Source organism: Carcharodon carcharias, chromosome 17 (assembly GCF_017639515.1).
Source record: "Carcharodon carcharias isolate sCarCar2 chromosome 17, sCarCar2.pri, whole genome shotgun sequence".
NCBI classification, from domain to species: domain Eukaryota; kingdom Metazoa; phylum Chordata; class Chondrichthyes; order Lamniformes; family Lamnidae; genus Carcharodon; species Carcharodon carcharias.
The window spans coordinates 93566326-93591842 of record NC_054483.1 but is presented as its reverse complement, the minus strand read 5'-3'; the positions used below and the strand labels follow the sequence as shown (position 1 = coordinate 93591842).

The following is a 25517-nucleotide window of genomic DNA, read 5'->3' as shown; positions in this document are numbered from 1 at the left end:
TACCAGCTTTAAATTTAAAAAAAAAATTCATTCATGGGATGTGGGCTTCACTGGCTGGGCCAGCATTTATTGCCCATTGCTAGTTGCCCTTGGGAAGATGGTGGTGATCTGCCTTCTTGAACCACTGCAGTACATGTGGCGTAGGTACACCCACAGTGCTGTTAGGAAGGGGGTTCCAGGATTTTGACCCAGCGACTGTGAAAGAACGGCGATATATTTCCAAGTCAGGAATGTGAGTGATTAGGAGGGGAACTTCAAGTTGATGGTGTTCCCATCTATCTGCTGCCCTTGTCCTTCTAGATGATAGTGGTCGTAGGTTTGGAAGGTGCTGTCTAAGGAACCTTGGTGAATCCCTGCAGTGCATCTTGTAGATGGTACACACTGCTGCTACTGTGCATCGATGGTGGAGGGAATGAATGTTTGTGGATGGGGTGCCAATCAAGCAGGTTGTTTTGACCTGGATGGTGTCAAGCTTCTTGAGTGTTATGGGAGCTGCACTCATCCAGGCAAGTGGGGAGTATTCCATTACATTCCTGACTTGTGCCTTGTAGATGGTGGACAGGCTTTGGGGGAGTCAGGGGGGGTGTCAGGATTGCAGGAATCCTAGCCTCTGACCTGCTCTTGTAGTCATAGCATTTATATGGCCAGTCCAGTTCAGTTTCTAGTCAATGGTAACCCCCAGGATGTTGATAGTCGAGGGTTCAGTGATGGTAATGTCATTGAACATCAAGGAGTGATGGTTAGACTCTCTCTTGTTGAAGATGATCATTGCCTGGCACTTGAATAGTGTGAATGTTATTCGCCACTCATCATCCCAAGCCTGGGTATTGTCTAGGTCTTACTGCACTTGAATATGGACTGCTTCAGTATCTGAGGAGTCGTAAATGGTGCTGAACATTGTGCAATCATCAGCGAACATCCCCACTTCTCATCTTATGATGGAAAGAAGGTCATTGATGAAGCAGCTGACGATGGTTGGGCCCAAGACATTACCCTGAGGAACTCCTGCAGCGATGTCCTGGAGCTGAGATGATTGACCTCCAACAACCACAACCATCTTTCTTGTGCTAGGTATGACTCCAACCAGTGGAGAGTTTCCCCCCCAGATTGCTATTGACTCCAGTTTTGCTAGAGCTCCTTGGTGCCGCACTTGGTCAACTCGGTCAGTAATGGAGCCACTCTTGGTGATGTACAGTGAAGTCCCCCACCCAGACTACAGTCTGCATCCTTTCCACCCCCAGTGCTTCCTCCAAGTGGTGTTCAACATGGAGGAGCACTGAATCATCAGCTGAGGGAGAGAAGTACCTGGTAATCAGCAGGAGATTTCCCTGCCCATATTTGATTTCTTGCCATGAGACAACATGATGTTGAGGATGTCGATGTTGATACTGGAAATGCTGTTAACACACTAGCAGATGATCTAGATAGGCTTCAGCCAATACCCCTTCATCCATCAGACATCAAATTACAAGGTTCAGGTGGCACAGACTTTCTAATTAAAGGGAGGGTAATTGTTCCTCTTTATTACAAGGGGCAACAGAACATTGCTTCTCTCTATATTATCCACAATCAACACGTTGAGTGGAGGTGTTGGCATTCTTCTAGGAAACCTGAAAAAATCAGATGATGCCCACGGCTTGAAGAACTCACTGACATTCATGGAGCAATCTTCAACCTTTTATTTAGAACCAGTGGAACTTCAGCCTACAGCAGCTGAGGAAGTTTATTTAATTAGCAGTGAGTTACTTTCTGTCACAGGGACACCAGCCACTAGACCCCGGGCGGAGATTGAGGTCAAGAACCTCTCAGTTCTTCATCAAGTAAGGGCAGAAGTCGCAGATACAGAAGGCACTGCAGCAGAAGGTGACCATCCCCATGAAGACCTGCTGGACCTGGACTGGCCCTTTCCACAAGAAAGTGATGTGGAAGAAGTCATTGTAGTGCTCAGTGGTCTGTTGCAGGATGAGGTTGTAGAGGATGATCCATCTTTCCAATCTATACATGCACCATATGAAGTTTCTTGTGCTTTTTTAGGAGTCAACTGTGTCTCTCATGGCTGAGCAGCATTTAGATCTTTGCTCCACTGAACCTACCAATGTAATAACTAGTCTCTATCTTGTTCATGAAAATTCTTCCAGAGAGAATGCTTTGCCTGATTCTATGTCAGAGCCCAAAGAGGATCACACTGCCAAAGAGATGGTAGCATCTATTTCCAGGGGTGACAGTCAATTGAGGCATATACTACAGTCCCAGCTGAAAACCTTCTTCCCTCCAGAGCTGGAGGTCAGCACAGAAGCTGTGGCAGAATCTTTAGCATTCCTGAAGCTGCAGAATCCTGTTCAGCAATCTTGCCCTCGAGTTAATCATTTACAGGAAATTTATCTCATTGTAGAAGATGCAGCTGTCTTGTCTCCATATCCTCAGCAATTCCTCCCATTGTCCAGAGTGGAACAGCCTCACACGACAGAAGTGTGTCTATGTTACCACTGCCTACAGAATGTAGACAGCCCTTCTGAAATATCATCAGCACATCATCCCTTCATCTTTTCCTGAAAGGCTTATAGGAATTTTGTTATTCTTCCCTTCGTAGTTTATATTCATTGGAATCTCAAATCTTCAATACCTTTTCAGTCTTTGATGCAGCAGTGAATGGTACGGCTGTGGCAGTCTTCCCTGGAATTGAAGATCATTCCTCTTCTGAAGTTCTGTCCCTGTGTGATTCGAGGGAGCAACACGTTCTTCAGAGAGTCCTGAGCTCAAAGGTCATGCCCTTCAATACTTCCTCTTGGAGCAGTTCTTCGTTGAAGGGAGCTTGTTGTCTTGAAGTTTGCCAGTTCTGAAAACTACACTCTGCTTACCAGCAATGCTGCCAAATTGCTGTCCCATTCCGATAATGATGATGATGTCCTCCAAAACAAAGAAGAAACCCCACATCTCCAAGACATCGTCCCTAAGGGCCGAGAATTCTGTGGGGGGACTGAATTTCTCAGGATAGTGACTTGGGGAGGGTGAAGAGTACGGATTGAAGTTGGGTAGAAGCTGTGGTTGCAAAAGAGAGTTACAGGAATGCAATGCAAATAGTTAACAATATAGTTTCTGACCGTTGAAAATTAAATAGCATACTTAGGAGGCTAACAGATGAGATATGCTAATGTATGATGTAGACGATGATGTACGACTGACAATAGTCAGTCATGTTTTAGACTCTCTAGAGAGAGGTAGGAGCGCCATGCCTAGGAGCAACATGCCTACTCTGTAACCTGTTTAGATGTGGTACAAATAAACAAGTGTTAAGATACCAGAGTATGACTGCAGTCTGCCTGGTAACCAAGTACCAAGCCTAGAGTCCTCAGATAAGAAGGACCATTGTAGAACAAAGCATGTCAATCATTGTGATACAATGTGTTTTGGTGATGTCCTCTAGTTGGTTGCATAGTTCAAAGAATGTGCAAATTGAGAGGTCTGACTGTGCAAATTGTAGCAGTGCAAGTCGTGACTGACATTTTTGGTAGATGAGTGATGGGGGTGTGGGTCATCGAGCAGCGTGTGAGCCGAGTGGTGTATTTGGTGGAATGAGGCATTGGAAGATGTATTCACTGACCTCGACCGCTCATGTGAGATCTTTGAACTTTTTGGCACTGCATCCAGGTTCTTAGGGCTACGCACCTGGCATTAACTGCATGGCTAGCTCCTGGGTTAACTTGAACTCATACTTGCCTCTGAAGATTTTGTGCCCTCTACACAGGCATTAGGCTACTTAACAGTGTGCTTCAAGCTGGCTGCACACTATAATTGTGTAAATGAACAGGCTGCACAGAGATAGGTTAATCACGCATCACAAGCCCCACTCAACTTTAGGCGTACCCAATTTTGCCCCTTTAACCCTGAGAACTGAGATGGATCTTTATAGATAGCTTTTAAACACATAGGACAGAATTTTGCCAGTGGCGAGCAGGGGACGCGCCAAGTCCCACTCCCCGATGCGTAAAATGACTCGGGATGACATCAGGCAGAACCCCCGACATCACTGTGCCCCATTTAGATTTTCAGGAAGGCGGGGGCACAGCAAAATCAGCTGCGGGCCCGCCGACCTGTCAATGGCCAATTGAGGCCATTGTCAGGATCAATGTAAACATTTTAATAAAGTTATTATGTAAATAATGAACATGTCCCAACTCATGTGACATTGTCACATGAGGGGGACATGTTAAGGAATTTTTTAAAAAATATTTTTAAAAGTGTCAGCAATCTCCCTGAGGCAGCACTTAGCCTCAGGGAGATGTGTGAAAGAGCGCATTCTCGCTTTTGGAGAATCCCCCCCCCGCCCGCACAGGAAATGCATAATGCTTCCCAGTGGATGTCACGCTGGGCAGGTCTTAATTGGCCCCCCCACGTAAAATGGCGGCGGGGCCAGTTTCTCCAGCAGGGATCGGCTCCCCGCCCACTGGAGATTGAGTTGGATCCGCCCGCCCGACAGGCAGAAAATTCTGCCCATCAACAGTATTTCTTCTTTCTATCAGAAATATCAAACTCTCCAGTTACATCTTTGAAACCTCAGACTAGCTGGTTACTTCTCTGGAATTTCAATCTGACCATATTATAGACTTCCTTAACTACCATTGATTGAAATGGAGTTGATCCAGTTGGGTCTACAAGATCCAGGGAAAAAGGTCAGCAAGGAGTCAGGGCCTCTGGGAGAGAAGGAAAAAAATTATGCCAAAAAAGATGGAGAAGACAAATATTAACATATATTGAACATAATCTTATACACATGGACTACGTTTATATCAAGTTTGGATTGACAAGGAAAATCTGTTCCCAATAGCTGATGGTACAAGGGCAGATTTAAAGTTTTTGCAAGAGATGCATGGGGATTGAGGGGAAGAACTTTTTTATACAGTGAGAGGCAATGACATAGAATGTGCTGCCCACGAGGCTGGTGAAAGCAGAGGTGATCAATGATTTTAGAAGGAAATTAGATGGGTACTTGAAGGAAACAAACTTGCAGGACAACAGGGATAGAGAGGAGGAATGGGATTGATTGGTTTGCTCCACGAGAGCCAGCATAAACTAACTGGGCCGAATGGCTTACTTCTGTGCCATAAATGTCTCTCTGTCCCATTTTCTTGACATAAAATCAACAAAATAACCTGGAGAGCTTTGCTATTAGCCAACATTATTTGTATACATTACTTATCTCACTAGGACTTGCACATTTCACTGTTTCATACAATGGATAATTGACAGTAGTTGATATAATGTGGATGAACGTGGAAACATAGCTGACACTTACAGAAGGGCATTGGATATAAGCACAGCAAATCAATTTCTATTAAGAAGTTTGCAGTGAGTTTTTGTGGTGCGTGTGGTGTTTGTCAAGCAGAAGAAGCCTACACCCTGGGGCTGTAGTTTAAGAATTCTCCCTGTACTGTTGCTGGGAATTGTAAGTGTTTGATGTACTGTGGAACATTTCTTCAAACAAGACAAGAAAACTGATTTTTGGAGACTTTTTTTCTGTTCATTTTTGTCTTTCTGTTCAAAGAACAGGAGTTGGTGATTTATTTATTTTCATCTTAAGTTATAATACAATGGCAGGTTGTGTATTATCTTCCCTAAAATTATCTAGAATATAAATTTTTGTCCCCTTTGTTGCTATTGGGTTTGGCATGTAGTTATAGATAGCTCAAGCTGTAACCTGAAGAATTGTGTAAAAAAAAGGTGTAAAGCCAATGCATTGATTTTTATTTTTTTTTGTGTTTTGTGTGGGTGGAAGTAGAAGTAGAGTTTTTAGGTTTGTTATGGATTAGCACCTCTAATTTATGATTCTGCTGTTTTTCATTGAGTGTGCTGAATGTCGCATCAAGAGCTGAAAATAATAGCCTCAAAGCCACTTTTTGCTTATGCTTTATGCACTCCTGTGTCCCGATATCTGTTTGATTTGTCACTGAGTGCTTGTCTACAGTGTTTGCTGGCTTATCAGTCTGTTTTGCGATGGGAGTATTGTGTTTTGTAACATCTTTAAGTAAAAAATTTGCTAATAATTACTTGGTGTGACCGGTTCACTTTGCCATTTTTTTGAGCTCGTGTTTGTACTTAATGGTGGAATGGTGTATATTCTCCATTTTATTAAGTTTCTGTATGTTCCATACAGTGACTGATTATGCTTTACATTCTTCAATATAACAATGAAAGTAACAACGTATAGAATGAGAAAAAGACATTCAATCCATCAAGCACTGTACTTTGAATAGTTTGTAGCATTATTGTCTCTGCCTAATTTTCTTTTCAGTTTCCTACGAAAATTGGAGAGCTGGAGTAAACCTATATGAAACTCAAGCTCTGTGAAATTTCTGTCATGTCCTGAAGCTAATTGAGCAACAGTTTTCAGGCAGCAAGCTGCCTTGACTTGTAAAAGAACTTATCAAGACGGACATTAATGGTCTTAGTGAAAGTTCTTTCATTGGTCAGTGTCTCAATGGTAGTGCTATTGAAAGGGACTGATAGAGTACTCTTGTATTAATGAAAACCTGCTAACAAAACACTTAAATGTAATCATTACACACTGCAAACCATAACTAATGTTCTGCCTTTAGCAGCAAAAACAAAAATATTCATCATTGTGACTGCAAACGATGGGCTTTGATATGTTTCATTAGATAGTCCCTTGGCTGCTCTTTCAATACTATTTGGAAAATATGGATGGTTTGCAGATGACACATTTGTCTGCAGCAATGATGACTAGGACCATGATCAGAACAAGAAACCGTTCCAAAAATAATCCAAGTGCACCCAAAAGGCTCCAGGGAATAGTTACTGCACCAAAGCAGAAATTTAATGTTATCAACAAGAGAGGCAAGGAGATATTTCTTACTGATGTCTTGATCGTATACGATGGAAATGATGACAATGAGGAAGTCATGGCTGCTGATTGATCAAAAGCATTAGTGTGCTGCACAATTTATAATTACATTTACCTGAGAATGAATTGATGCAAAGCGGGTATTGACAACTTACAACTCCAGAGCCACATGAAGCTCAATAGGAATAAGTGTAGCCCCTGACTTTGATTGTTTGAATCTATTTTTTCTCATGATCATTTTTTATAAAATAGATATCTAAATTTGTTTGTAATTTTTTTAAAAATCAAGTATTTAAAAACCCCCTTGCTGATAGATATTTTAACAGATAACAGATAGAACTTGTGAATGTTCAATCACAAGATTAGGACATTCTATTGAAAACTTGCTTGGATCAAAAAGTGAAATCTTGTTGGCAGTTTCTTCAGTTGTGGGTCATTTGGTAAATGTGGTTATTTTGGTTTATGGCTCCCCCATGGGGATCATAACAAAACAGTGTTTGAAAAGACAATAAGTGCACAGTTGGAAGTGAAAGAAACGCCAGTGACTCACACAGTGCTCTGCCCAATGCGGTGGCCTCTGCTCTCAGCCACTTTTAGTGGAGCTCCCCTTGTGGCCTCAGAAGTGATGGAGGCAGCCTGCTCACTTGTCTCAACTTGTGGCTGAAATGCAAATGGTAGTCATCCTCATCATGGTGGTGCCAGGGGGTACCTAAGGAGGCTGCTGCACCAGCATTATTGTAAGGGCAGCCTCCATCACTGGACTATGCTGCATAAATGGTTTCTCAGTCAGAGGGACCCAGGAGGCTAATGATGAATAGTGCCTGATGAGGGCTGGCACCTTTATCCTCCTCGGTGACTGCCTCAGCCTTTGGCTGGTGCTCAGGATAGCTAGAGGGGGGCACCAGTTAGGGAAAACCTGGCATTCCTTCCAGACATCTCTGCACCATCAGTGCCACTGACTGGCAATGGTGCATTATGCGCTTGCATCCTGTGAACATCAGTGAACAAACCCTGTTGCTGCATATGGCTATCATTGAGATAGGCAACTCTCCAAATGGTGGATCTCATGCACTCAAACCCCTGAGCCATTGTGGCACACATAAGCTGTATGGGTTCCTCCATTCACAACCCATGGCCAAACATAGCCGCAGGGCGCTCTGACGTGTGGAAGCACACCTTTTGCTGCTGTTCTAAGTAGAGCCTCCTTTCCTGTGACCCCCGAGGCCCTGCATCTGTGCCTTGCTGATCATGGCTGTGTCTGACATAGAATCATAGCATGGTGACAAGCACAGACGGAGGCCATTTGGCTTGTTGTATCTGTGCTAGCTCTATGAAGGAGTAATCCTAGTTCCACTCCCCTCTCTTCTCCCCGTAGTCCTGCAATTTCTTCCTTTTCAGATAATAAACCAAATGCCTCTTGTCTCTCTCGATTAAACCTGCCTCCACCATATTGTCAGGAAGTGCATTCCAGATCCTAATCACACACTGCATGACAATGTGCTTCCTGATGGTGCCATTGCTTCTCTCGCCAGTTACCTTAAACCCGTGCTCTCTTCCTCTCGATCCTTCCAGCAACAGGAACAATTTCTCCCTATCTGCTCTGTCCAGACCGCTCAAGATTTTGAATACTTCTATCAAATCTCCTTTCAAGTTTCTCTTCTCCAAGGAAAACAGTCCCAACTTCTCCAGCCTGTCTACAGAACTGAAGTTCCTCATCCCCCAAACCATTCCCATGAATCTTTTCTGCACCCCTCTAATGCCTTCACATCCTTTTTAAAGTGTGGTGCCCAGAACTGGACACAATACTCCTGTGAGGCCGAACTTGTGTTTTATACAGGTTTATCAGAATTTCCTTGCTTTTGTACTATATGCCCCTATTGATAAAATCCATGGTGCTGCATGATTTATTAACAGCTCTCTCAACCTGTCCTGCCACCTTCAATGATTTATGTACATATACATCCAAATCCCTCTGCTCCTGCACCCCCTTTAGAATTGCACCCTTTATTTTAGATTGTCTCTCTATGTTTTTCCTGCTAAAATGAACCACTTCATATTTCTCTGCATTGAATTTTAGCTGCCACTTGTCTGCCCATTCCACCAGCCTTTCTATGTCGTTTTGAAGTTCTACACTATCCCCGTCACATTCAGAATGCTCCCAAGTTTTGTATGATTTGCAAATTTTGAAATTGTTCCCTGCACACCCAGGTCTAGTTCATAAATATATGTCAGGAAGATCGAGGGTCCTTGTACAGACCCCTGGGAAACTCCATTATAAACCTTCCTCCAGTCTGAAAACCAACCATTAACTACTACTTTCTGTTTCCTGTCACTTGGCCAATTTTGTATCCATGTGCTGCTGCCCCTTTTATTTCATCAGCTGTAACTTTGCTCACAAGTCTGTTGTGCGGCATTTTATCAAATGCTTTTTGGAAGTCCATATAAACCATACCAATAGGATTATCCTCATCAACCCTCTCTGTTACCTCATAAAAAAACTTAAGCCAATTGGTTAAACATGACTTTCCTTTAACAAATCCATGCTGGCTTTCCTTAATTAACCTGCATTTTTCCAAGTAACTATTAATTTTATTCCGAAATGATGACAATAAATGCTTCCCCACCACCGAGGTTTAACTGACTGGTCTGTAATTGCTGGGTTTGTCTTTACACCCTTTTTTGAACAAGGGTGTAACATTTGCAATTTTCCTGTCCTCTGACAGCACTCCTGAATCAAAGGAAAATTATAAAATTATGGCCAGTGGATGTGCAAATTCCACTCTTGCTTCCCTTAGTGTCCTGGTGTCTTGTCAACTTTAAGTGCAGACAGCCCATCCAATGTCTCCTCCTTATCAATTTTAAACTGTTCAAGTGTCTGAAATACCTCCTCTTTCCCCATGATCTGCATATAGCATCTTCTTCCTTGGTAAAATTAGGTGCAAAGTATTCATTCAATAGCTCAGCTATGCCCCCTGCCTCCATGCGTGAAACCCTTTTTGGCCCCTAATCAGCCCCACTCTCCTTTCACTGCTCTTTTATTATTTATATGCCTATACAAGATGTTTGGATTACCATTTGTGTTAGCTGCCAGTCTCTTGTCACTCTCTCTCTTTGCTTCCCTTATTTGCTTTTCCAATTCCCCTCTGAACATTTTGTATTTAGCCGGGTTCTTGGTTGTATTCTCCACCTGACATTTGTCTTAAGCACACTTTTCCTTTTTCATCTCAATTTCTATCTCTTTTGTCATTCTGGGTGCTCTGGATTTGTTTGTCCTATCTTCCCCCTTCATTGTAATGTGCCTTGACTGTGCCTAAACTATCTCTTCAGTCACAGTCTTTGACTCCAATCTTTGATTCCAATTTATCTGGGTCAGATTCATTCTTATCCCATTCAAGATGGATTTCTCCTAGTTAATTATTCTCACCCTGGATTGTTCCTTATCCTTTTCCATAGCCAACCTAAATCTTAAGATAAAATGGATCACTGTCTTCCAAATGTTCCTGTACTGACACTTGATCCACTTGACCCACCCACTCACAAGAACCAGGTCTAGAAATACCTCCTTTCTCATTGGATTGGAAACATACTGCTGTAGGAAATTCTCCTGAATATACTCTAGGAACTTTTACCCCTCTTTGCCCTTTACTACTACTAACCCAGTCGATATTTGGACAATTAAAGCTCCTGTATAACTACTCTATAACTCTTGCACCTTTTTGTAATTTCCCTGCAAACCTGTTCCTCTACATCCTTCCCAATAGTTGGTGACCTACAGGCTACACCGAGCATCTTTTTTTGCTCATTGGCTGTAGCCAAATAGATTCTGTCCTTGACCCCTCTGGGACATCTTCTTTCTCCAACATTGCAATGTTCCCCTTAATCAATATTGCCACCCCTACCCTTTTCCTTTCTTTCCTGAACAACTTGTGCCCAGCAATATTTAATACCCAGCCCTGCCCTTTGAGCCCAGTCTCTGTTAACGTCACAACATCATATTTCCTTGTGGCTATCTGTACCTGCGACTAACCAACCTTATTTACTACACTCTCCAAATTCACACATGTGTACTGTAACCCTAACTTAGACTTTATTATTTTCCCCTTTATGCTGAACCCACCTAATACCTTACTATTTGCTAGTCTGTTGCTATCTGTTTCTCTCAGTATTATGTACACCTTGGTATCCCTCTCTCTTATTATCTCCTGGTTCCCACACCCCTGCCAAGCCAGCTTAAACCCTCCCCAGTAGCACTAGAAAATCACCCCACAAGGAAATTGTGGCTCTGTTTCGATGTAGCCCATCTGGCCTCTACAGGTCCCATCTCACCCATAAATTGGCCCCATGTCCCAGGAATATAAGGCCCTCCCTCCTGCACCATCTTTCCAGCCACAAATTCATCTGTTCTATCCTCCTAGTTATTAGAAGTTGTACATCTCAGTGCTGGCAGGTCCTCAGCAGCGCTATGTCTCTGAGCCATTGTGAGAAGTCAGTAAGAGTTCTGGGCTTACATTCCTCCCATGTTCAGGAGCAGCATTTGCCTTCAGTTGGAGTTTCTGTTGGAGGTTGAATGCCCAAAGACCTGTATTATATTGTGGGTTAGAGGTTGCACTCATCTTGCCAAAGCAACTCAGAGCACTGAAACTCATTCACTACTGGATATTGTTTCGGTGCACTACATGTTTTCTGCTGACTGTGTCAGTGACCTCTGTCCAGAGCTGCTTGGTTTGGGTGAGTGGCCTCCTCCTGCCACTCTCTGGACTTGAGGGAAGTCCCTTAAGGAGGACTTCCAGGTCTGGATTGACAAATTGACCGGCCCTGCCCTCGGTTCCAGCCTTCTGCCACTCCTGAGACATCTTTCTAACTGCGGGTAATGCAATGAAGTGGAAGCCACAGTAATGGTTGCCTTCGTGGGTTTAATTTGGCTAGCACTTGCAGCCCCACTTTTGTTTCCCCTGCGTTGCCTCTAATTGGTCATTAAACCCATCCTCCAACCAGTTATCAGTCTCACCTCATGAAAATCAGGGGCTGTGACTGCTCCCCTTCAGGGATAGGGGACCCAGAAACAGTCCTGAGCCAGGATTATTCCGTTGGCGAGCAGGGGACGGGCCTTGCTCGCTGACGTGTAAAATGACGCGCGGTGATGTCGGGCGGAACTCCTGATGTCACCGCGCCCCATTTAAATTTCCAGGTAGGTGGGAGCTCATCAAAATCAGCTGTGCGCCCACCGACCTGTCAATGGCCAATTGAGGCCATTGTTAGAGTCATTTAAGTAATTAATGGACCTGCCCGTCCAACCTTAAGGCTGGCGGGCAGGCCAGGAGCCCTGGCAGACATTAGAAAAAGCATGAAACCTCATCCACGGGCGGGATGAGGTTTCATGTAGGTTTTAAAACACTTAATTAAAGTGTTTTTAAAAGTGATGGACATGTCCCAACTCATGTGACAGTGTCACATGAGGGGACATGTCAGGGAATTTTTTTTTGCTATTTTTTAATATTTTTTACAGTAGATCCAATCTCCCTGAGGCAGCACTTAGCCTCAGGGAGATGAGTGTGCTCTTTTGTGCGCATACGGGAAAGGGCGCACTCTCGGGTTTAGGGAATCCCTCCCCCGCCTGCACAGGGAGCGCATAGCACTTCTGTGCAGACGTCATGCTGGGTGGGCCTTAATTGGTCCGCCCATGTAAAATGGCGGCGTGCCTCCAATCGGGGGCACCAATCAGAGTTGTGCCTCTACGCGCCCTCTCTTCAACTCCCCCCCCCCCCAAACGGGGGGGAAATTCTGCCCCTGATGTCCGTTTTGCACCTTGGAAGGAAAGTCCTGCCCCATGATGTACGGCAGCAGCTACAGGTTAAACAGCAAAAGGAACCACTTATGAACCAACAGCTACCAGAAAGGCCATGAGAAATAAATTAATGCAAACTATTTGAATCTGTTACTCTGAATTGTTTGAAATACTGAATTGTCTTGTATTGTTTTTTAAAAAAGGTCAAATGTTATGGCTAATGTGAAAGCTCATATTCCATGGCCTGGTATTCTAAATCAGTTTCCATCATACAAGTGACCACTACTTAACTGGAGGGAATTGCACCAGTTTTTATAACAATGAGTCATGCCCCAGCTCCACAAATAAAAGACCAGGTTGAGAATGTTGTTAAAATTACAGATACAGCCCTAGAAAAACGTATGAATCTGGCATGTTACCTCAATCTTCATGGCTGGCATGAAGAAAGACAAAAACGTCATTTACCACCTCCCAAGGTGAGATTTATCCCCATTATTTTCTGTCCATTTTTGATTTCAAAATATGCCTTGTTTACTTTTTTTCAAAATCTCCATGAAGGCAGACTAATTTATTGATAACCTCCTTGCGAAGGCACCCCTAGGTAGCAATGATCATAATATGATTGAATTTTACATTCATTTTGAAGGAGAAACAAGTGTGTCCAAGACTAGTATTTTAAACTTACGTCAGGGCGATTATGAGGGTATGAAAGCAGAGCTAGCTAAAATGAACTGGCAAAAGAGGTTAAGGGATATGTCAATAGAAGTTCAGTGGCAGACGTTTAAAGGGATATTTCAGAAAACGCAGAATATATACATTCCAATGAGAAGGAAAAATTCCAAGGGGAGGGCCCACCATCCATTGTTAACTAAAAAAGATAAAGACAGTATCAAACTTAAAGAAAACGCATATAATTACGCAAAGATCGGTGGCAGGTCAGAAGATTGGAATGAATATAAAGAACAGCAAAGAATGGCAAAAAAATGAATAAGGGAGGAAAAATTAGAGTATGAGAGAAAACTGGCTGGTAATATAAAGACTGATAGTAAGAATTTCTATGGATGTTTAAATAAGAAAAGAGTTAACAAAGTGAGTGTTGGTCCTATAGAGAGTGCATCTGGGGAACTGATCATAGAAAGTAGGGAGATGCGGATGAATTAAACAAGTATTTTGCTTCGGTCTTCACTATAGAAGACATAGGTAACATCGCGGAATTAGCTGTAAATCAGGAAATAGGAGAGAGGGAGGAACTCAGCAAAATTACAATCACCTGGGAAGTGTTATTAAGCAAATTGTTGGGACTGCAGGCTGACAACACCCCAGGTCCGGATGGACTTCACCCTAAGGTCTTAAAAGAAGTGCTAGTGACATATTTAATGCACTGGCTTTAATTTTTCAAAATTTCCTAGATTCGGGGAAGGTTCCATTAGATTGGAACCCTCTTCTTTATTCAAAAAGGGAGGGAGACAGAAAGCAGGAAACTATAGACCAGTTAGCCTAACATCTGTCATAGGGAAAATGTTAGAAACTATTATTAAAGATGTTATAGCAGAGCACTTAGAAAAATTCAAGGCAATCAGGAAGAGTCAACATGGTTTTGTGAAAGGAAAATCATGTTTCACCAATTTATCATGAGTTCTTTGGAGGAGTCACATGTGCTGTGGTAAAGGGGAACCCGTGGATGTACTATACTTAGATTTCCAGAAGGCATTTGATAAAGTGGCTGCATCAAAGGTTATTGCAGAAGATAAAAGCTCATGGTATAGACAGTAAGATATTGGTGTAGATAGTAGATTGGCTAGCTACCAGGAAGCAGAGAGTTGGCATAAATGGGTCTTTTTCTGGTTGGCATGTGACAAGTGGTGTGCCACGGGGATCAGTGCTGGGGCCTTAACTTTTTACAATTTATATAAATGACTTGGATGAAGGGACTGAAGGAATGGTTGCCAAATTTGCTGATGACACAAAGATAGGTAGGAAAGTAAGTTGTGAAGAGGACATAAGGAGGCTATAGAGTGATATCAATAGGTTAACTAGTGGGCAAAGATCTGTCAAATGGAGTGTAACGTGAGCAAATGTGAAATCATTCATTTAGACAGGAAGAATAAAAAAGGAGCTTATTATCTAAATGGTGAGAGATTGCAGAGCACTGAGATTCAGAGGGATCTGGGTGTCCTAGCACATAAATCACAAATGATTAATACTCAGGTACGGCAGGTAATTAGGAAAACTAATAGAATATAATCATTTATTGTGAGGGGAATTGATTATAAAAGTAGGGGAGGTTATGCTTCAGTTATACAGGGCACTAGTGAGACTATGTCTGGAGTATTGTGTTCAATACTGGCCTCCTTATTTAAAGAAAGATGTAAATGCATTAGAAGCATTTCAGAGAAGGTTTACTTGACTAATACCAGGAATGGACGGGTTGGCTTATGGGGAAAGGCTGGACAGGTTAGGCTTGCATCCACTGGAATTTAGAACAGTAAAAGGCAACTTAATTTAAACCTTTAAGATCCTGAGGGGTCTTGACAGGGTGGATGTGGAGAGGATGTTTCCTCTTGTGGGAGAATCTAGAGCTAGGGGTCACTGTTTAAAAATAAGGGGTCACTCATTTAAGAGAGAAATGAGAGAGAAGTTTTTTTCTCAGAGGGCCGTGGGTCTTTGGAACTCCCTTCCTCAAAAGGCAGTGGAAGCAGAGTCTTTGAATATTTTTAAAGCAGAGCTAGATAGATTCTTGATTAACAAGGGGGTGCAAGGTTATCGGGGATAGGCAGGAATGTAGGGTTGAGGTTACATTCAGGTCAGCCATGATCTTATTGAATGGTGGAGCAGGGTCGAGGGGCCTACTCTTGCTCTTGATTCATATTTTGTTTTGTAAGAAGATCTAAAGGAGGATTGTGTGGAGGATAAATGACAGCATAGGTCTGTTGGGCAGAATGGCCTGTTTAATACATGGTAGTTTTGTAATTCAATAAATACATTTATCAACTGAAAAAAAAGTCCAAAATAATGCAGATAGTTGCTTCCAGTGACATGCATTCAATAGAAAGCCTAAATAAAGTAATTTAATTTCAAAATCTTGGAAAAATAGAGAAACAGTTGGATGTGATATTATTGATTTTGTCTCTCTCTTGATGATTCTTTTCTTATCAGTGTCAGGTAGTCCAAAACATAGAAGTCTGCAGTGTTCTATTATATAATAATTTCAGTGTTGTGACAATAGCGTATGGAAAAGCAGGCAGCTCAGCTTGTTAATCTTCAGTGTTTTGTTGATATTGCTGATGCTTTAAGGGATAATGGAATCAGATTCATGGCAAATAATATGACACCTCTCATATCAGTTGTAATATTTGAACTGTATTCAGTTTGGACAAGAGGTACAATCTTTCCTTTTAGTTTTAATATATTAGTTGTGTTTCACAGCTTGAATGGCGGAGCAGGCTTGAGGGGCCGAATGGTCTACTCCTGCTCCTAATTTATACGTTCATATGTAATAATCAATTCACACAAAATCACGATTGAACACAATACCATAGTATCACTTGGTTTATTCCTCTGAGCTGTGAACTCAATGTTGCTCCATTTATTTATTCTTTTGTGGGATATGGGTGTCACTGGCTAGGCTAGCTTTTATTGCCCACCCCTAATTGCTCTTGAGAAGGTGATGGTAAGCTGCCTTCTTAAACCGCTGCAGTCCCTGTGGTGTGCACTCACAGTCCTGTTTGGGAGAGTTCCAGGATTTTGACCCAGCAACTGTAAGGAAATAGTGATATATTTCCAAGTAAGTATGGTGAATGACTTGGAGGGGATCTCCCAGGTGGTGGTGTTTCCACATGCAGCCCTCACCCTTCTAAGTGATAGAGGTCATGAGTTTGGAAGGTGCTATCGAAGGAGTCTTGGTGAGTTGCTGCAGTGTATCTTGTAGATTGTACAAACTGTTGCCACTGTGTGTTGGTGGTGGAGGCAGTGAATGTTGAAGGTGATGATAGGGTGCAAATTAAGTGAACTGCTTTGTCTTGGATGGTGTCAAACTTTTTGAGTGTTGTTGGAGCTGCACTCATCCAGGCAAGTGGAGAGTATTCCATCACATCCGGGACTTGAGCCTTGTAGTTAGTGGGCAGGCTTTGGGGAATCAGGAGTTGAGTTACCTGCCTCTGACCTGCTCTTGTAGCCACAGTATTTATATGGCTAGCCCAGTTCAGTCTCTGGTCAATGGAAAACTATAGGATGTTGATATTGGGGGATTTAGTGATAATAATGCCATTAAACGTCAAAGAGTGATGGTGGGATTCTCTTTTGTTGGAGATGGTCATTGCCTGGCAGTTGTGTGGTGCGAATGTTACTTGCCACTTATCAGCCTAAGCCTGAATGTGGTCCAGGCTTTGCTGCATATGGACAAGAATTGCTTCAGTATCTGAGGAGTCGCGAATGGTGCTGAACATTGTGTAATCATCAGCGAACCTCCCCATTCCTAACCTTAGGATGGAGGGAAGGTCATAATGAAGCAACTGAAGATGGTTGGGCTTAAGACATTACCCTGAGGAACTCCTGCAGAGGTGTCCTGGAATTGAGATGATTGACATCCAACAACCACAACCATTTTCCTTTGTGCTGGGTATGACTCCAACCAGTGGAGAGTTTTCCCCCTGATTCCCAATGACTTCACTTTTGCTAGAGCTCCTTGATGCCACACTCGGTCAAATGCTGCCTTGATGTCAAGAGCAGTCACTCTCACCTCACCTCTTGAATTCAGAGTCCATTTGTTGTTTCTGCAGTAGATTCAGATAATGATTTTGTCTTATATTATTACTCCTCTTCTTAAAGCAATTAGGATTGAATAGTCACCTCTCAAATCTTGTCAATAGTTGCTGTTAATGTTGTATTGCATTGGTCAATATATGGAGAATAAGGAGGGTGATGTTAGGTCTTTATACAAACTAATTTTTCATCTGCTGCACTGCCATAGCTTTTTCATTTAGTGAGCGACTCATAGATGGTTTTGAAATTTGATTATCATCACTGAACAGGAATGAGTTTTGACCCCATGTCCAGGAGGAAGTTCAGCTGAAGTGGGACCAGAATTTTTGCCCATGATTTTTACCCATGATAACTCAAGATTGGGAGGCTGGTTAGCTCAGTTGGCTAGACAGCGAGCATGTGGTTCAGAATAATGCCAATAGCATGAGGATCAATCCCCTTTCTGGTTTAGGTAGACTGCCTCTTTGCCCTATACCATAGTAAAATCAAGGCACAAGCCATGGTTCAGTGAACCTCGAGCAACCAAGGATGTCACCTGGGGAAGAAGAAGAATTTAAGATTATTTCAGTATGCATTCATTGGGTGGAATTTTCCATTCTTGATGGGTGTCTTGCTCGCTACCTGAAAAAGTGGCGAGACACCTGTGCTGACTCTGAGGAGGAAGGTCTGCCATATCTTCTCCCATCAGGCAGTTAAATGGGCAGCGGTGGGCCTCCCTCCAGACTGAGGACCAGTAAGATGTCTTACTGCCCGTGAAGAGCTGCCAGCCAATCAGCTCTTACACTTGCCGTAGAGGGGGCCATGGCTGCTGCCCAGATCAACACCCCCAGGATTCTGGTGTTACCAGGAAAAATGTAAGTGATGTTATGAGGGGAGGGGGTAGGGGGTGGTGGGGGGGACGGGGTTCTCACAGGGTGGGGATCATGGGGAGAGGGGAAGACACAGGGTTTGGCAGCAAAAGTAGCCACCCATGCCCATACCCTCGATCATGTACAGACTAGTGCAAATTGAGGGACCCCTGCCCCCACTTCCAGCTGACATGCAGCCCACACAGGCTGCATGTTGGCTAGCCCGCCTGGAACTCAGAAGATTGCAGTGGAGGCGGGAAGAAGCCCTTAAGTAGTCGTTAATTGGCCACTTAAGGAACTCAAGTGGAGGCGGAGAGGGAAGGTCGACCGTGGGCCTTCCCACCCAGAATCTATTTCCATTGGAGATGTGATGGTGTCGGCTGTCAGTCCTAATGCCAATCCACCAAATTCTCAGGTCTGCCCGCCCACCCCCTGCCTCACCTCTGGCAGGGGCAGAGGATTCTGGCCATTATCTAAGATTATTTGTATTAAAAATTATGCAGCTGAATTGCTCACAGCTCCTACCTTTGGTCTTTTCGTTATTACAGAGGTAAAGAGATTGGCCATGATGTGGACTTTCTGATAAGCTGCCTCAAGGAAGGAAAGAATGAAGGCCTTCTTCATAAAACAGTCAATAAGCTGAACATTCAGGTAGATGTCTCCAATGAGAAGTTACTGTGTCATAGCTATAAGCTTGTGAATTCACATCATCTTCTGAATGTCATTTATTTTGTGCTCATGGCAACAATTAATGGAAAAGGAAAAACTACCACAAGTTAAAATTTAGCCAAAAATCAACTAAAGTGTGTGGAAAGTTTGAACTTCGATTCAAGTTGGAACAGATTTATGAAGGCTATTATGTAAAGAATAAATGATAGTTGGTTTTGAGTGTCAGTGCTGCGGTCTAATTGAAACAGCCGAAGATGGACTGATGATAATCGCGGCCCTGATTTTAACTCCAGGCTGGTTGTTTGTTGGTGGTTAGCAGCAGGAGTTAAAAAGCGATTTCACCTCTGGCTCAGAAAACAGGCTTAGGTATCTTACTTCCCAGGCCGCATTGAAATTGCAAGGGCAGTTTTCCCACACAGTTTACTGACACACAGGAGAACAAGTTCAAGCTCATAGCAGAATTTCTGATGGAACAGCCAAAGATATAAGCAATATGACAAAGTTTCGGGTCACAAACATCACCAGGGACATGAACATCATCAGCTCTGCACCAACTTTACTAAAGACATTGAGGTGTAGTAGAATTAGTAAACTAATATTTATGGAAAAAAAATGTATGGGTGAAATTTAATGCCCTTCCCCGGAGGGGCGTTCAGGGGTGGGTTTGGGGGTGTGGTGGGCCATGTGATCAGGCGGGTGGGTGCGGGGCGGAGATCTCAAAGCCTTCCCTCTTTCCTCCGATTAAGTCTGGGGTAGGAAGGCTTGAGGTGGTCTTCCTGCCCAGCGGCCACTTAAGGGCATCATCCCATTACCGCTGAGTGGCATCATCTGGGAAGCTGCTCAGTAATCCCCCTTTAAGTTTGCCTGTGGCCTTTAAGGGATGGTGAATCCTCATTCTCTTAGATACTCTGTGTCCGATCCAGGAATCTGGCATCGGAAAAGCGCTGGACCTGCAGGAAGCCACCCCTCTGCCCTTGCTGATGATGCCCCTGGAACCCCCCCCAATCCCTAGCCAGCGCCCTCCTCCCTGTGACTCCCATCCTGCCCACACTCACCTCTACCTCCACTGCCGATCATCTGTGTGGGGCCCAGTGCAACACTGGCCACTCCCAGTACTTCAACGCGGCCAGTCTCTGATTGGCCAGCAGTTCTCGGTGGCGGGATTTCTGCCCAACTGGGACCTTAATTCAGTGGGAGGCCTGATGCTGCCCAGGTAAGTGCCTGATTAAGTCAGAATAGCATCAGGCCTCCCATGGAATGGTGACACAGAACTCCCACAATTCTCCAATCCGTGGGCAGGACCCACATTGCCACCACTAAATTCCACCCTATAGGTTGATCACTTGGTGATGGATTCTGCATAATTTTAGGACGTAAATTCAATAACTCCTGCAAACAGGTGACTGCAATGAGTGATTGACCCTAAGCCGGTGATAATGATGCAGGAAGCAAGCCAACTTCGTGCAGCCTCCTCATTTCAGTGATTCCTTTGTCCAGCCAATGCTAACTGCCCTATTGATTGGCTGAATGCATCAGCATTTGCCAGGGAAATTGGGGCAGATTTGCATTGCCGTTTGGCCAGCGATCACAAACCAGTTGAACACAGATGGTGTGGAAACTTTCTCTGTGCACCTAATGTTCTGGGAAACCTTCTGGTGCCTCGATGATTACCATCATCAATTTATCATGCTCTGAACACGAGGGAAGCAAGGAACTCCTGCAAATCACAGAGCTATCTTCTTCCGGCTGTCGGCATCTATTACCAAGGTAACAAATTGGTTTATTCTTGTAAGAAGGGCAACGGTGACCTGTTTGATGCTGTTGTGCACTATAGGCTGGGAGATACAGGCGCTGTCCCCACATAACAGGCTGGTAGGACACCATCATGAAAAACTTAAGGGTGCTAGTGACTTTAACAACTACTGTCATAACTCCCCGGTCCAGCAGGCAACAGGTGCTGCTGCGACAGGTTGCGTAGTTTGGCAACACCCTCCCCGCAGAATCACAGCACCTGCACCCCCCCCCCCCACAACTCTCAACATGAAAATAATTCTTAGCCAAAGACCCTGTGGGCTAGGTAAGGAATATGAGCAACTCTTAGTTGCTGCCTTCTAACAGGCCTACCTGCTTCGCGCTCTGGTTGTTGAGGCTGCTGCTGCTCCTCTTTTTCCAACTGTTTATCCAACCAAAAGAGTGAAGTCAAAAAGGCACCCATGTTGAGCAATGAATGCTTAATGAGGACAGCTTAGGGGAAGAAAATCAGAAAGAAGCAAACGGGAAGTCAGAACTGCTTTGGAAATGTTATCACTCACAGTGGAACACAGATCTTAATGAGCTGTAGGTGAGAGTCTTTTTAACTTCTGCTTTCAGTCATGTCAATTTGTGAATCCAATCTCGCTACCTTTTATTTAGCGAGTTTGCTACTGCACAGTACTTCTTACTAGACTGGTAAAAGTTGTGCTGGACTCCAAATGATGTCATTAGACAAAAATAAAAGCAAAACACTGTGAATGCTGGAAATCTGAAATCAAAATAGAAGATGCAGGAAAAACTCATCAGGTCTGGCAGCATCTGTAGACAGCGAAACAGAGTTAACGTTTCAAGTTCATATGACTCTTCTTCACATACAGTATAAATTGTTGTTTTCCCCTTGTATTAGTATTCTTGCAAAGTGTCCTGATGAGTGCAAGATGAAAAGCTTCGGCATGTCTCTTTTCTCAGCAATATTGAAAAACAGTTTGCTTTTAATTTCAGAGAATTCAACATCCGTCATACTATTCGCTCATGATTCCTCATGCTTAATTACGTAATTAGCCCAAACAGATTGTAATAAAGTTAGGTAAAATAGTCCATTCTACTTTTGTATCTGACCTGCAGAAATACAATTCTTGTACTCCTTGTTCAACTGCACTGCTGTGAAAAACAATGCCTTTTGCAGTCAGCTCAGAGCATGACAATCTTCTGGTGGCCTGGAAATCAGTGATAAATTGAAGGAAGCACAGGTCGACTTTTTGCATCGTAACCTTGTCATAAGAGCTAACATCTTGAAGGATTTAGCATTAGCAATTAGGGTGACTTGATACTGCAGCTCTGGCCTTCTATGTGGAAGACGAGATTTGTCCCTTGGGACGCTTTTACTAAACCATTTCTTTTTTTTTTTCTATTTTGTCAAATAACGTGAGCTGTCATAAGTGTGAAGGAAAAAATTGAGTTTCACTAGCTTGACAGATGCTATAAAAATGTTGAACTAAAGGTCATGCACAGATATCACTTTCTTGGTATATGCTTGGAAAATTTTGTAAATTTGACAATTTTACATTGAACAACTCTGGCTATGATTTCAGTCAATAATTCGTTCACAGATAATTTCCCCTTTCCTCAGGGTTTGCTTCTGTACTGCGATTTTGTGGAGGCCACATTGGAAAAAAGAAAACTACCGAGCAAAAAATATGACGTCATGGATCATTTTGAAAAATGTTTTCTAATCCTAAAATTAAACAAAGCACTTGTGAACAACAGAGTCCTCAGTGTGTCCTCTGCGTCTGCAGTGAGACCAACCAATGAAGGGGCAGAACCTGAAGTAAAGACTAAGATTAAAGATTGGAAGGCTATCCGTGTGGATCTGGTTAATGTGCCTGCTCAGCAGTTTGCCTATGCACTCTTAGGATGGACTGGATCAAGAGTGAGTAGACCTTTTAAGAATTGTATTAAAAGCCTGTAAGTAGTGGAATAGATATCTCTCTTCGGAAATTGTCTTTAACCAATAGGACACCAAGAATTCTCACATCACAGTCAATAAATACATTAATGGCTCATGAAATGTATCTTTTCTCAATGGTGTTTCCATCTTTCCGGCTCATCTGGTTCTAACTCCCAACACCAGAGTAAATTATATTTTCAGACTGCCAGAACAATGACAAATTTATAAAAGTAGCAATCCCAGGTACATCGGTATTTTTTGACAGCCAGATATGGATTGAAACAACAGTGAAAATCCATTTAGGACAGATAGTTACATCAAGTAATTTGTTGCGAATAATTGCAGTGCAGCCAGCCACATCAGTTGAGCTCCTGAGTTCCATTGTCAACTGTAGATTAATTGTGAACATAAGAAATAGGAGCAAAAGTAGACCATTTGGCTCATTGAGCCTGCTCCCCATATCCTTCATTCCTTGAGAGACCAAAAAAATCATTATCTCAGCCTTAAATGCATTCAACAACAGACCATCCACAACCCTCTGGGATAGGAGAATTCCAAAGATTCACAACCCTTTGAGTGAAGAAATTTCTCCTCATCACAGTCCTAAATGGCAGCTCCTTATCTTGAAATGGTGACCCCTTGTTCTAGATTACCTAGCCAAGGGAAACAACCTCACGATATCAGCCCTGTCAAGCCCCTTCAGAATCTTGAATGCTTTAATGAGACATACTTGTCTCTGAGTCACAAAGGCCCTTGATTCAAATCGCACTGCAGGGCTTGAGCACAAAAATCAAAGCTGACACTCCAGTGCAGTACTAAGGGAGCGCTGCACTTTTCAGTGCCATTTTTTGGATAAGGCATCAAACCTTGGCCCCAATGGCCTACTTGGATGATGTGAAAGATCCCATGGCAAAATATCAAAGAAGAGCAGAAGAGTTTTACCCAGTCAATGTTTATTCCCAATCAACATCACACAGATTATCTGGTCATTATCATCTTTGTCTTTGTGGGAGCTTGCTGTATGCAGATTGGCTGCCATGTTCCCTCAATTATAATTTTGACTGCTCCCCAAAATACTGCATTGGCTGTAAAGTGCTTTGAGACATTCAGTGGTTGTGAAAAGTGCTATTTCAATAGAAGTGTTTCTTTCTTTCATTGGCACTAAATAAAAGAAATCCCGAAGGCTCAGTTGGCTGGCACTATTTTTAATGGCTGCGTTTGTTGCCAGCGCCCTGCATGGCAGTTCTAGTGTTTTACTCCGTTAAGTCATTGTGAGCGACAGAGTAGGCAGCAGCATAAATAAATAAGGAGCAACATGGTGGCGCTTTTACTGGGTTTATGTAGGAAACCGCAGGTCAGGATATTGGAATACTCGTCCTCTCTTCATCCTCTGTGGAAAAGCCTCTGTCTCCCTCCCTCCACCCATGGGCCCGCCTTCAGTGCCACCTGTCTCGGAATGAAGTGCACCTGAGAGCCTCAAACTGACGTGTTAACCGGGGTTGGGGGAGGAAGGTTGCACCACATATACAAACACATCCCTGGTCCATGAGCTCTGGATGAGGCCACCCGCCTCAGTGCTTTTTCAAAGATAAAATCTTGGTTCAGGACAACTTAGTGACTGAGGCCGGGCTTGGGTCTTGCTCCTGCCTCCTGCCCATTGGCTTCCCACACCACCAGCACCCTCCTCGCCCCACCCAGCCTGCCCACTGGTCCACTGGTCGACATGCCTGTCAATCAACCTGTCATAATAGCGTTTTGTCCCTTGTCAAAAAAATCTTCCTAGCAGGCTGGGCGCAGTGAGTGACATCTTTGGGTTTCTCCATGTGCGCAGACCATGGTGGCCATCTTGAGTGGCCATTTTATGTTGGCAGGGGACATGGTGATTTTTAATAGTCTTGCCTTAACATTTTAAATTATGTAAAATAAAGGCAGAAACCTTTAAAGTCTGATACTATTTTGTTCAGCATTTTACCAAGAAATGTGTAATAGCAGTTATTACAGACAGGGGAGGGAGGCAAAACTGAACTCCTTTATTTCTTGCCATCTGTCTGTAAGCAGAAGTGTTTTAAGTTTTGCAATAAGCTGTGGCACATTTCCCCAAACTCTGTGAGGTCAATTTTTATTATAGCTTGCAGGAAACTCTCTTTAGGGTTAAATCAGAAGCATCATTTATTCACACATTCAAACTGGGGAATGGTCACAACTTCGTATATTCTCATAAGCACACCATAAGAAGATAGGAAAGAGGAGTTTTTACAACTATTATTAACTTAAAGAAAAAGCGCCACGGATACGGTTGTTAGTTCACATGATTGCCAGGGTCCAGAAAGCCAGGGTCCAATGAGGGCTCCCTCATGGAGGAGCTACAGTTCAGTTAGCTGAAGCAGGATTTTGAGGAATTCGTTTAAAGTTGATAATGATGCAGGAAGTTGAGGTTGGTATCCAGAGACTTAGTCTGTTTGTTAGGCAATGGTAGGAATCTTCCAGAGAATCGGGGTTCGAGAAGGCTTAGACTTTATGTAGACTGCTGGTCAGCCTGCAGTCCTGCTTTGATGTTTGCAGGATGGAGTTTAAACAGCAGACTGAGTTGCGAGTCTGGGAATGTTATATTAAAATTTTCCAAAGGCCAGAAGCATAGGTCATGTGATATTGTCCATTAATGAGTCAGTTGTAGGCTGACAAGCAGGTTCTATGCCGCTGGTCAAAATCCAATGTTCACCTTAGGAGATAAATGGTAGCTTTTAGCACCTCTGCATGCATAACGAGTTTCAATGGCTTCCCCTTTGTTAGAAAACCAGGCTAGGGAGACCAGTCATGTGTTGGACCAAAGTTTTGTTGATTGTACTGTGTCCTTACAATGAGAGGTGTAAGATTCCACAAGGATGAGGGTTCAGC

The 25517-nt window shown here is 43.3% G+C and overlaps 1 protein-coding gene across 1 annotated transcript in view; it reads left to right on the top strand.

Moving 5' to 3' along the window:
* Positions 1–25517, top strand: part of dntt (deoxynucleotidyltransferase, terminal) — a 304739-nt gene that overhangs the window by 180207 nt on the left and 99015 nt on the right. Inside the window, exons 8-9 of the mRNA XM_041210212.1 lie at positions 18802–18904; positions 22305–22604. Coding sequence (XP_041066146.1) covers positions 18802–18904; positions 22305–22604 — 403 coding nt within the window. The remainder of the gene's footprint in view (positions 1–18801; positions 18905–22304; positions 22605–25517) is intronic.